This window comes from Lonchura striata, chromosome 10 (assembly GCF_050655825.1).
Source record: "Lonchura striata isolate lonStrDom1 chromosome 10, ASM5065582v1, whole genome shotgun sequence".
NCBI lineage: Eukaryota > Metazoa > Chordata > Aves > Passeriformes > Estrildidae > Lonchura > Lonchura striata.
Window position 1 is genome coordinate 22,316,795 of NC_140712.1, and position 13,861 is coordinate 22,330,655.

At 45.4% G+C, this 13,861-nt stretch overlaps 1 protein-coding gene across 1 annotated transcript in view; it reads right to left on the reverse strand.

Moving 5' to 3' along the window:
- Positions 1-665: 665 nt before the first annotated feature.
- Positions 666-13,861, reverse strand: part of CHSY1 (chondroitin sulfate synthase 1) — a 74,845-nt gene continuing 61,649 nt past the window's right edge. The window contains exon 3 of the mRNA XM_021552637.4: positions 666-4,116. Within this exon, the coding sequence (XP_021408312.3) occupies positions 2,524-4,116 (1,593 nt within the window). The 3' untranslated portion in view covers positions 666-2,523. The remainder of the gene's footprint in view (positions 4,117-13,861) is intronic.

Consider the following 13,861-nt stretch of genomic DNA (forward strand, 5'->3'; position numbering starts at 1 on the left):
GTTACATTCTGCTTTTACCAGCTGTTATGGGCTAAAAAAAGTCCTACATAATCATAAATGTTAATAAATACAGTACAAGTACAGGGCTTTTTCTCCCTGTTTTGCTGCCATTCTTTGGGGTTCATCTTTTATAAGCTCTTTTCGTACCACAGATAACAAGTTGTTTGGTTTTTTCTTTTCCCCTTTCCCTTGTGAAGAAATACCTCTGCAATCCCTAAGATTCTTGCTTTGGGACTTAATTTTGTCTTCAATACTGAACAACTCCTAGAGCTATTAAAAAATAAGTGCTCAACCCACTTAATAATTACTTTTACTGTGTTTTGAACACACAAAACATTAGGGCACCATGCAGCCTTGTCACTGTATGCATCTGCAATGTACACTTATGGGTATTTTCAGGCAGCAGAAGTACTTTTAGCATTTTCATGTGGAAAAAGTCAACACCAGGGAAAGGCACAGCTCATCAGCACCAGCTCTGATGAATGGGTTTGTTCTGCCTTCCCTCAGAGCCAAGGTTTAAGCACTGGGCTCATCCCAGGCCACATCACAACACAGAGGTCCAAACCCTTGGAAGAGAGAGATCCTTTTACCTGGATTTACTTCCCAAAGTGTGTTACTCTGTGCCTCTGTTGGGTGGAACGACACAGACTGACGACGTGAGCAGCTCTGATTGCAAATAAAAAAATCTTTATTGCATCTTAGAAGCAAGTCTTAAAAAAAAATGAAAGAAAGAAAGGGGAAAAAAAAGAGAGAAAGAAAAGAAAAATTTTCCATGCACCTACATCCTTGGGACTGTCACCAGAAAATGATGAACATTGTAAGACACAGACTCTATGCTAGTTGCAGTTCATACTCCATACATGTGTAAACAATGGTTATTTCTTCTACTGGAATAGCAATTGCACTGTAAGATCCCATCAAACGTGGCAACAACCACCAAAGCCTTGGGTTTTCTCCACTCCTTCACTTGCCTCCATTTCCCAGAGTGCAGGTGAGGTGGAACTGAGGGCAATGGGATGAAATGGGACTGGAGGATACGATAGAAAAATATATTGTTCGCTGGTTTTTATTTTTTGTTTCTGCTGAGCAGGATATTTACAGGTACACAGGTCCCAAGAGATCATCTGCTTCAATGACAATGTCCAGTCACTGTCTAAGTCTCAGTGTAAAGGGTTCCCTATCTGGCTTTAAGGCACTTTATTTCGTGTATTTTCTCTTAACCTTGCTAGTTGTTAACTCATAGGGATCACACTTTCCTTGTATTCAGTCTCCTCATCCCCAGTTCCTCTTAGAATACCAAAAAAATTACTAAACTCACTGAAGTCATTCCAAAAATGTTAAAGAAATTTGGGGGGAAAAAACAAAGATTAATGAAAAAATATTTTAGAAAGTAATCTTTGGAGATCATTTACTATAAGTATGATGTACACTACCTTATCAGTGAGAAGATGCAATACATTCCTAATATATATATATATATTTACACACGCATATATATATATATAAAATATTAAAATGACTAACGGATATTCAAGGAAAGGTCAAGAACCTAAAACAGTGGATATTAAATAAATTAACAGTCTAGCAGATACAGAAAAAAAAAAATCCCAAAACAAAACTAGCAATCAAACGTAGTAATTGTTCCCATTAACATCACGGAAGGAAATGGATGCGGTCGGGCGCGGGACGCTCGGCGCTGAGGAGTTTTCCAAGTTCTCCTCAGGGATCGGGGATTGTTCCTTGTGTGCTGTGGTTTGGCTGCTGGAGATTCCCATTCCCAGCCCCTTCCCCTCCCTGGTGGCGGGGCTCAGCCTGGGACAGAGCCCAGAGCCCAGCACGGATTCCCCGCGCGCTCCCCGGCTGCGGAGCGACACCAACACAACTTCCACAAGGACTGCTCGGATCACGGCTTGTGCTTACGTCCTTCACTCGCCTACAAGTGGAGGTTACTTTTAAACTGAAATCATCAGCTATTAGGGAAAAACAAAACCCCTCCTGCAATTACCACCCTTTCGTCGCCACAGCGACTCGGATTTTCTAATGCAATTTGAGAATTAATGGCTAATCCTGAACCAAAGGAGCAGAATCTTTGCACGGTAGCAGTCACACCAAAAACATTTAGACACAGCGTTTTGTCACTTGGCTTTGCACGCTCAGGTCCACATTTACAGAATCCCAGCCATGAAAACGGCAACGGAAACGGTAGGAAACAATCTTTTGTTCATAAGGAAATTCTAATTCAAGTCAGATTTCCGCTGATCAGATAACTCTTAAACAATATTTTTTTTTTTTTTGTTTGAAGGCAAATATTGATCACAGTTTTGTTCAAAACCAAAAACACAACAACAACAAAAAAAAAAACCCAAGGGCCTTGTTCTTCTCAAAACGAGCACTTTGTAAGAAAACAACGATGATTTCTAAAATATATCCTGTGTGGTCTTTTAAAAGTGAATTATCAAAAAACATTTTCCCAAAAATAAATTAGATAATTAAAAAAAAAGTCTTTTCCAGCATAGCTGGACATTAGGCTGTCCTCACTGAGCCATTAGTATTGCTGCTTTTCCCAAAATTTGGGTCGTTTTTTTCAAACCATATTTCAGCCAGCTGTTGTGTGGACCCATACGTTGAAGCTTTGGACCCCAAGCACATTTTATATTGTTTTGGATCAAGATTAGGGTCACAAAAAACAGGGTGATGCACATGGACTACTCCAATTTCTTGGCTTCTGAAAGTTTTTAAGCCAGCTTGAATGACTTTGTTAAATAGATCTACGTCTTCAAGGCCCCAGCCTTGGATGGAGACATCAAAGCCACCCGCTCGAAGAAGGTCACCTTTGTAAATACAGGTGATACCAAAGCCATAGTTCCTCCAGAAACCTGTTTTCTGAGTGAAGGCAAAATGATTGTCACTAGGAACCTTTCCACTATAAACAATCTTTGGATCATACTGGCTAAAAATGATGGGAAAATACACTTGCTGACCCAAAACTGTGTTGGCTCTACACCGCTGAAGGAATTCTGTGGTAAACACTAAGTCAACATCACAGAAGAAAAGTAAAGACTCGTTCTGGAACTGAGAAGATCCAACTTCCAAAGCCAGTGCCCTTGAGAACTCCCCTGACACCGGCAGAACCTGCATGTCAGCCTTGGGGTATTTGGAGCGGTAATCTCTCATCAGCTCGATCTGCTTCGCTTTGTCAGGGTTGGAGTTGGAATTGAAAAGCAGGACGACCAGCTTGACGTTCTGGTTTGGAATGAGGCACGTCTTTTCAAAATTCCCCATGAACCTTGCAAACATGTCGAACCGTCCGGAGAGAGGGATCAGGATGTTGATCTTCTTGTCTTTGAGCTCCTTCCTTTCTGCTTTGGACCTGCTGAGCTGGAAGGGGACAAACATCTTCAGCGAGTTGGAGAGGAAGGACAAGGAGCCAGAATCCTGGTTGATTTTGCTGGCCAGCTCTTTGGCATCCATCTCTTCGTGCTCCATGAACTGGATCTTGCTGAAGGTCTGCTGCAGGTAGGCGTGCCTCCTCACGGGGACCGTCATCTTCTTCCCCTTGTGCTTCTTGTAGAGAAGCAGCAGGTCCAGCACGTACTCTGCTCCGTACATGGGGTTCACCCTGCGGTATCCATACTGTATTTCCTTAAAATCAATGATCCTCCCCCGCGTCTTGGCGTTGGCGTTGATCATTTCCATGACCTGCATAACGATGTCATCCAACGCCTCGCGCTGGGACGAGTCCATCCCTCGCCGAGGCGGCTGCCCGTCGGCACCCGAGTACAAATATTTTCCCGTGAGGAACTCCCACTCCAGGATCTCCTCCCGGTGGCGGGGCTGGAAGCGCATGAAGGAGGGCGGCATCCCCAGCTGCAGGTCCTCCTTGTGGATTTCGGTGTTGCTGTACTTGCTCATGAGCACGATCTCGCGGTGCAGCTGCACGGTGCGGTGCCGCAGCTCGGCGATCTTGCGGCTCAGCATGTAGCTGTGCAGCCTGTACTGGTACGGGGGGTTCTTGTTGGGGTGCAGAGTGATAGCTCGGTGTATTTTGCTGTTCCTCAGGTCCCGGATGTAGCCTTTTTTGTTCTTCTCGTAGTTCTCGTAGAACAGCTGCTGCATCTAGGAGAGACAGAGAGGAGAAGTCAGAGTCTCGGCAGAGCTGACCCTGTGAAAGTTTGCCCACGCAACCCCGCTGGGAGAGAATTCCCCCTCGCTCACAGGGCCAGAAGGCTTTCTGAATAAGCTGTTCTTGGGTTTAGGCACAGGTTGTAGCAATACCGGCTGCTATTCAAGGAAATTAAGAGGATTATTCATTGTGAACTGGTGAAAGAAACATCTATCATGGATTTGGGATTACTACAGCCCATTCTAGAGGTATCACCGGCGGCCAAACAATTCTGCAGTAAGTCCATTGTAAGCTCATTTCTTCACAGCAACACAACATCACCAGGAAAATAACACCGTGAAATGTTCACTACAAAACTCTCATTATTCATTTGTTTCCCATTGTTTTCATATTAATAATAAAGAAGAATAAAAAGGGATGCCGTGTACATACTAAGCAAATCTTACAAGACCTCTTCCATTATACCCAAATACTATTTAAGCATTAAAAATGAAGGTTTAGGCATTAAAAATGCATGTTGCTGAATGTTTTAGTCAACATGCCAAATATGCTACCTCAAGTGCTGCAACACAAAGCTACAGCTGTCATCTTAAAATGTCAATGGACAGTAAAGTGCACCTGAGATTCCTAGAGTTCCAGAAGTCAGGTAATACAGGATGCATGCATACACCAGAACAAAAACATCCTTAACGTGGCATTTGCTATTTCAAAACAAGGAGATAGTGAGCTAAGATTAGATTCATAAGTCTTAGGAAAGCAGACCAACCAGCTTTACAGTCCTCAGTAGCTCAGGCAGTAGCTGATATTGTCCAAGGCAAACCAGGATGATAATGTGGAAAATAAACTGAAAATAAAACCTTTACACCAAAGGTATATACCGACTTAGATAAAGGAAATTTAAAAAGACCACAGGCAGATTCTGTGTCACAGCAGAAAAGTCATCAACCTGCCAGAGCTGACACAGCACCCTCATTCAATATGGGATCCAATCTCTGTTCCTGTGGAATCTGCCACAGGAAACACAGCAATAAAGCTTGTGTAAAAGGGCTGTACAGGTCAGCAAAGAGCCAAACTCAAAGAACCAGGGAGAAGATCTCAAATATGATGGCAATCAAACAGAGCACTAAAAAGAAAATCACCAGCACAGAAACCTTCCTTTTACCAGCTGCTCAGAGCCAGCACAAGTCCTGTTTTATTAGGCCTTGGGTTGCAATTTTCCCATTATTGTGGACAGACACAATCTCAGGGATAAACTTACACCTGGATTTAATTGCTGCTATCTTAACAAGCTGGCTGTGTGCATGCTGAAACCTGACATTCGGCGCAGCGCCGCCGACAGCACGGAGCAGGCTGAGCCCACGGGGAGCAGGGATTTTAATCTGAGCAAACGTAAACCATGCAAAGGAGCGAGGGAGGGATTTCAGCAGGGCTGAGAAAGAAAGGACGTTTATTCCGTGGGTCACCACCAGTCCCCCACCCCCTTCTCCTTCAAGTTCACCTCCTCCCGCTCTCCCCAGGTGATCCCTGCTGCGTGCACGCTGTCTGGGAGCGATCCAGGCCAGAGGATGGATGGATCTGCACAGCAACCAAAGGAGAACATCTTGGCCATGGCCCCTTGGCAGGCCTCCGATGAGCTGCCTGTCGAGATGTGGAATGTCCCTTTAGAAGTCATGCAAGATTTACAAGAGCGCTACGGGCAGAGGTTAGCTGGTCTAATCCCACGTCCAGCAGAGTTATCCAAACTGAATGAACCTCATGCTTTCCCAAGAAACACATTTTTTACACTCACCCAAGAGACTGTTCTTTATTTGTATCCCTGTATTGTTCCCTCTACTAATAGCTTTGTTTTTTTTGGTCACTTTGAACCTTTCTGTTGCTGTGAAGGGCTCTAGGAGACCTTAAATCACAGCCACTTAGGGTCAGTCCTGTGAGCACCTTTTACTGCAGTGGAGAGCTCCCACGGGAAGAACAGGATCAGCCCAACACTGCAGGACCCCCTTATTTTACTGACAACACTGACCTATCCTCTAACACTTATACACATGTAAAACTAGAAGTATTAAATGCATATGGTAACGAATTTCACTCACAATTTTAACAACTATAGCAGAGGCTTTTCCAGGAGTCCTGTGACATCAGATAAAAATTCTTAAATCCATTATTTAAAGGAAAAATTGACAATAGGATTTAATTTCAAGTCTTGTTTTGAATTTATAAGACAACAAAATCAAGACCATTCAGCCTGAATGCATTTACTTCAGAATTGCTACCTAGGGCATTCTGAAGAGGAAACCATGACAAGCAGAAAGGCTTTCAGATTACACAACGAAGTTTTAATAGAATACTGATGGGTAGGAAAATGTTATGAAACTTCCCAATGGAAGTAAAGATAGGAACCCCTAGCAAACGGCACAAATTAAAATTAAGAAGCATATTTTAAAGCTCTGGCTTGCCACTCAGGAGTAACCTCTTAGATAGACCAGTTACCTTCTAATACTCCTTCCTATCCATTCCTAAAACTAGCTTGCTCCAAAAACTGAAAATAAAACATCTCAGCAAGCCTTTACCAGGGCTTCAACACAAAGCAATTCACCACTGAAACATCTATTAACATCCACCTTGCTCCAGCCAAGAAGGTGACAACTGCCCGAGCCCTGCTCCAGCCAACCCTGCGGAGCTGCTAATGAGAAGCACCACAGTAGCCAGGTTTTTATATAATCCCATTTTTCAGGAGAGTGCCTTGCCAGGCTGGCACGTTCCACGTTTTTCCTATGAAGTCTCCCCCACTCCTAGCCCAGTGTCCCCCCTGTCCCCTGGCATTCCACAGGCTGCAGCAGCATCCCGCAGCTCCGATCCCAGCAGGAAGCACAAAGAAGGGTACTGGAAGGGGTTAATCAACTCCCTACAGGGAGTACAAGGAGTCACAAACGATTTCTTCACAGTGACACCAAGAGCTGCACACAAAGTCCAAGTGGCCAAAGGAGCAGTTTAACCCTTCACGGGCCGAGGCAAGGGCAGACACTGGACCAGTGCCACAGAAGGGCTGCGAGGCTCCAGGGCTTTGTCCCAGAAACCAGCCCCACATGGATTCTGTCTGCTCACCTACAAACTTCAAGGAAATGAGCAGTTCCCTCCATTTGAGCCATTTGACAGCTCCACCAACCCTGATTTGCTCAAATCATTAAGGCTCCCCAGCACTGGGTTCAAGCACTAACAAGAGCAATGCCCAACTATCACAAATCATTGCCAATATAATTTCTTACCATATTTGGGTCCAAACCACTATCCTAAATATCACAATTAGCACACGCTGGCTTTTGACTCCACGTGACATTGGACAGCCATAAGGAAAATACAAAATCATAATTAACTCTCGTGTACATCATCCATAGGTGGGTGGAAAAAGGCCACAGAGAAAGGAATACCTGTGATTTATTTGCTCCTCCCAGTCACTTAGCACACACGTGGGGAGTGACAGGAGCCCAGGATGTGCACATCTCCCACAGACATTACGTGCCAAATTCTCCATGGCCTGCTACCAGTCTTGAGAGCTGAACTCTTGCAAACTCTTCTTCTAGTGAAACCGGTTTCTCTGTGATTCTTTTTTTTAAAAAAAAGAACTTTTCATGGATATTAATTTTGCAATGATTATATTCTAAGCATGCTTTATTCTAGTGCAGAGCACTGAGAGCATAGGGATACAAAGAAGAGCTACTCTTTATTGACCACTATTTACTCTAGACCTGTTGAAGCCTTAAAAACCCTAATGTTCCCCAAACCATTAGAGACTGAATGTTTAAACTGTGGTACAGCTGTTGTGGGCACTGCTGGCTCATGTCCAAAAGACCAACTGAAAGGAGAGAGTGTTATGTTCTTCGTTTTAAATGAAGAAGTCTTTTGCAGGCCAAAAAAAAGTGTACTGGAGAAAATGGACTTTAAAAATAAGACCAGTTTATGCAGAAACTGGCCTGCAGCCACAGAGCAGCCCCCAAGGGCTTTCTCTCACAGCTCCAGATTGTGCTACCAGAGCCCAGAAAACACAGCCCCACAAGCCTCACGAAAAGCGATCATGGATCAGACATGGTGTATGGCAGGTTTCAAAATGCCCAAGATGGGTTTCAATACAAAGCCCAGCTAATTAAAAGCCCAAATGAAGGTTAATGGCACCTAGCTCAGAGCACCTCTGTCAGGAGGAGATGAGGATGTGGGTCCCAGTGTGGAGCTCTTCTGCCACAGGAGCGATGCAGGTGCTGGGCCAGCCCCCACCCTGCCCCACAGCCCTGCAGCCAAACCCAGGCTGGATGCTCATGTCCATCTCCTCCTTCCAAGGATGTGTTACAGCTGGTGGCAAGGGGGCAGCTCCTGTTGGATGACTGAAGTGAGATTAAATTCCTTCTGCTACCACATCCCAAGGAACTGCACTAGCACCATCTTGACCCTTTGGACTGATTAACCACAACAGATCTCCAGTTTTCTCATTTATACATCACCAATACAGTTCAACTGATGAAAAAATTTGCCAAGGGAAAGGAGCAGCGGGGTTTTGTGACTTCCCTCTGCAGGAGGGGAAGACTGTAGGGACCTCCTGGATACAACTCTGTGTATTCAGGGTTCTTTCTGTTTAAATCCTGATGCTTTATAACACTGACATGACTGAAGCCACTGCTTCAGACAGAGCTATTATGGTGGGGACAAACACAGGGAAGTAATGGATAAACACTCATTTCCAGTGAACTTGGCCACTCATTCGTGGCTTTAAGCTCCCCAGTTGCCACTACAGGAAAGGATGCAGGAAACACCACTCGGTGCTGGGAGATCAGACTTCCCTCTCACTGGCAAGTGAAGCTTTGAGCTCTGGAGCACGATTAAATGATGTGATTCTTCAGACAAGTCACTTCTCACACAAATTTCATCATGTACTGCCAGTTCACATTTGCTTTGTTTCATAAAGAGAGGCAAGAAAATCATCCTGAGCAGTCAGTAGTCGAAATTTCCATGGCTGGGGTAGCAGGGGCAGATCCAGCTTTGACCTCTGGGTGCAGTAAGCCCAGGCAAGCTCTGAAGCAAGAGGTTTATTCTGCACAACACAAATGCCTCTTCTTGTATGATCCTAAATGGAACAGTGCTGGTCTCACTCAAGAGCCTTGCAGTGCCTCCTGCACCACTCTCCTCTCCAAAGTATTCCAGAAAGGAAGCCAAGAACTAAGGCAAGTTTCAAACACAGCAAACTCAAGGTCATTGAATTCCCAAGGAATCTGTGAATTAGGAGAGTTACTGCTGGAGTTCAAGCTTTTGTGAACCATACCAAGTAGCTGTTTAATTAAACAACTGTTTTTCTCCCAATCCTTTCTTGTTTAAGCAAGTAGAAGAGCTTAAAAATTACTTATTCGTTTACAGTTTCTCAAACCAAGTTGCCTTTAAAGTATTTCCAGCTTGGCAAAGGAAAGAAGAAAACCTGCAAAAATGAATGGGCCTTCAAAACTGGCATTGAGTTCCTCACCTCTGACCCTGAGCTCCACAATCTCATTACCCAAAACCTACACGTGGGAGCAGTCCAAGGCACTTGGGAACTGAGATCCTCCAGCTAGGAAGCAGAGAAATTCCCTCCTCCTGGCCCTGCATTAAACTGAGCTTCATCCTCCTGGTCTAAATGAGGATACAGAAACCAGATAAAACAGAACGTGCCAGTTAGGATATTTAGATTTAAGTGTGTAAACCTTAGGAGAGCTGGATGTGATTGCAAGGTTTTCCTCCAAAAGGTTCTGATTTGACAGAAACAAAACCAAGTAAAATACCACTAAATATTAACAAATGTTCTACACTACAGCTATTGAAGAAACAGAACATTGTAGGTGCAAATGACTAATTGTCATTGGGATTGCCTGAGAAACTGTAATCAAAAGTTGCTTCTAACATAATTTCCAAATTACGAGTCCTGGTGCAAACTGCTGCTCCTCACAAGGCTCGCCCTTGCTCAAGTCAAGGCTCTGACCCATGGGGCAAATGATTCAGCTCTGCCTCTCCAGCCTCTGTCCCAGATCCAAACAAAACCAGGGATACAGTGACTCCCTGCTGATTGTTCATTTAGAGGCCAGACTCAGGGATGAGGCCAGATTACTTGCCCACTGAATCTGCTGCATCTCAGCATTTCTTTTCCTTGTTGTCAACTCCACACTTTTACTCCACAGTACAGGCAGAGCACAAGAAAACTTGTTTTTCATTATGAATTTCAACAGGCCCATGAAAGCCAGAGCCACAGCCTTGGAAGTCTGCATCTGCTCTTCCTCATGCAAAGTGTTAAGATTCCAGAGGAGCAGCACATGACCCTTGAAGGGGAGTTTCTTGGAGATGATGAGCAGAAAGCTTCTGAAACCCTGGCCAATATATTTTGGATGCTAAAAACAGAGTTAGAGGGCTGCAGCCTCCTCTGAACACAGACTACGGAAGAGAAGACCTCTTCTGGACTGATTTTCCACCATGTGTTTTCAAGAAGCAGTAATGTAATCATTTAGAAATAGTTTTGTTCATGGAACTCAAAGATTCCTATTTGGGAGCTACTTTCCACATCCAGTGGTTTTGTAGGAGCAGTGAGCCATGATGGATGAGGAGCCTTTTTGGTCCACTTGGCAAGGCTACCAAAAGCTGCTGCTTAAAGGGGAGCAGAGAAGAAACCTCTGCTTGGAGAAATTTCAGCTGCAGCCCAGGCAGCCACCCACCATCTCAGCATCAGCCCAACATCAGAAATCCAAGCTGGAGCAGCTTAGTCTCTGCCAGATTGGATGGGGACAGCAGTGATCCTGCATCACACACCACCCCAGATCTCTGCCAGCACGATTCTGCGAGGAGCCCAGGGGAACATTGGCTCCAGTGGGTCTGTCTGCAGACCCCTCCCTGCCAGTCCTGCCCACACCAGCACAGCTTGCTGCTGCTGCAGGATGCATCAGGAACCTCCACCCCAGAGCAGGCACAGGGGGACAATGTCACAGTGACAGCACTGAAGGACAGGGCTGAGGCAGTCAGCACAAAGCTCTGAATCTCTCTTGAGCCTTCACAGGAGATTACTGTGAATTTAATTAGGCAAAGATTCAGCCTCACAATAGCTGCAGTTCTTCCCTGCATGTAAAAAGGTGGGGGTGTATTTTAAAAAACAGATTCATTTGCAAGACATTCATCACTTCCAGCTTAGGCAGAACCATTTTGGATGAGGAGAGCCAAAGCCCCATTTTCATGGTAACAAACCATGCTATCTGTTTCTGATCCCTTGAAAAGATTTGTGTCAGGAATACACCTTTTGGAAAGGGGCAGGAAGGAAGCTGGGAATGCTGAATTAAATCCCCAAGACAAGGCCAACTGCTCAAGTGCCTGTGTCAAAGCTGCAGCCCCTCAGATCTGCAGTGCCAGAACAGCCTCAAAGAGAGAGAGCATCTTCCATAACTTCATTTATAAATCCATCAGCATTATGCTTCCCTAACAACTGATGGTAAAAGCACTTCACTGCCAGCCACATCAGTATCAGCTGATGAAAACTGACAGAAAACTGGGAATATATATACCATTTCTAATCCCTCTGCTGGTGAACCCTCCTCCCAGATGCCACAACAGCCTCTCCATGGGTGCTGCTGTGCCTCTGCCAGGCGAGCAGCTGGAAGAAGGGATGTTGCTCAGGAGGAACTCTTGAAACCTCAGCCCCTTCCAAATTGCTGATGGCCTGTCCCTAGGAGGTGGCAGCTGCACAGCTCTTCATGCTGGTGGGGTTATCTGAAGCACAGAACCAGTCAGCATTCAAGTAACACTCCGAGAGGGCTCCCTCTGTCCACTTGGTCCCGCTGGACCATCGAGGTTCACTCGTGTCTCACCGGTGTCACCTGGTTTGCAACAGCACAAAGGACAAGGTGCTGGTGAATCACTGTGGCAACTGCATGGCACAGCCATCTCCCTTCCAGGCTTGGATTTCAGTGAGTGCTCCAACATGGTGCTCTCCAGCTGCTTTTTCCAGGGACATGCTGAGATACCCGTGGTTGGTGCTGCTGAAGGCTGGTCTGCTCCAAGCGGGGCAGGAGCTGGCAGCACGAGGCAGTGCTGGGTTTCCTGCTCAGGTCTGCTGTCAGCAGTAACCACAGTCACAGAAATCACAGAATATTCCAGTGGGATCATTGAGTCCAGCTCATAAGTGAATGGTCCATACTGGGATGAAACCCACAGTCTTGGTGCTATTAGCACCATGCCCAACCAGCTGAGCTCATCTCAGTACACCCCTCCCTGGCATCCAGCAATGAAGCAGGAGCTCAAATTAAGCTGGATTTAAAGAAATCTCCTTTCACTCCTGTTGGAAGAAAACTAGAACAAGCTATGGAATTCCCTACAGATCTCCCACAGAACCAATGCCCAGTACAGACACAACGTTTGTGACACAAGCAGAGGGTTTCACTCCTCTTTCACCCGCCTGCGAGCTCAGAGCAGTTCTTCCTTTTCCATCTGTTTTTTCAGCCAGAGCCACCATTTCTGGAGCTGGTTTGAAGACTGCCTACAAGGGCCTGGACTCAATCACCAGCTTGTTTCACACGGGGAGCAGTGCAGGGTGACAGCTTCCAGGGCTCACCAAAGCTGCACAGCATTGTTCTCAAGTGTCTATATGAAACGCGTGCACTTTTTTTTTTTTGCCCAAAGAATTGTTTAGCAATTGCTCCAAGGAGGGGAGGAAAATAAAGTCACAAACCCTTGTTTTATGTGGAGAAGCCACATGTTTCAGTCAGCCCACGAGGATCCACAGCTGAGCCCTGGCCTGGGGATAGCAGAGCTTTAGGAGGCTGTGATGGTAACAAGCACCGTGCAGTAACGCAGCTGCTGCAGAAAGAATTTCCACAGTGAGATGATGATTGCACAAGGGTTCCTCTAGTGCTTGTACCATTACCACGCACGACTTACAGCCTTCCTGCTCTTCTGTGCTGAGCTTAAAAACAAGATCTGCCCTTTGTCTCATCACTGGAAAACATATGTACATCATCCAGTGTAGACGTGGCACTGCCAAAACCATTCCATGACAAGGTCTCTGCCTCAGACAGTTCTGCCATCTAAAGTAAGAGCAATACACAGCAGTTTGGTTATAAAATACACAGCTCCTTGATCAATAAGGGATCAGCAGGCGAGGTTCACCCATTCAGAGGGTTGATAAATCTCCCAACAATTTGCCTTTCATGCCCTGTAACCCAAAAGCACCATAAATTGTGCATTAATAGCTCTAACTACAAAGGTCACCTATTTTTCTTGCTTGCTTTGCTGAAGCACAAGGGATAATATATTTAAAATAAGTCACTTTTTCGGAGAAAGCAGTGACTTACTAATTACTCATTTGGATAGGGTTGGCCAGGTGGGTTCAGATTGAACACCCTGGAAAGAAAAATGGTGAGAGGAGGGAAAAGGTTATGAAAGAAGGGAAAAACACTGCTGCACATGCACAGGTCTGGGACCAACCCATTCCTCTGCAGTTTCACATAGCTCAGAACTAGAGGAAGGCAACATCTTTCTAGGCAGCCACAGTTTTTATTGTCCTCCTGTCAGTGGAACAACTTTCTCATTATTAAAACGAGCTGTCAGGCAGACTGGCATTTCCCTCCTCGCCGTGTCCAAGTCAGCCCGTTCGTTCAAATATGGTTAAAGATTTCACACAGTGTTGCTGGCTAACTGTATATGGTCTGAGGTTTTCTGGAAGTTTGCTGTCTGGCACAGTTTGGATGAGGA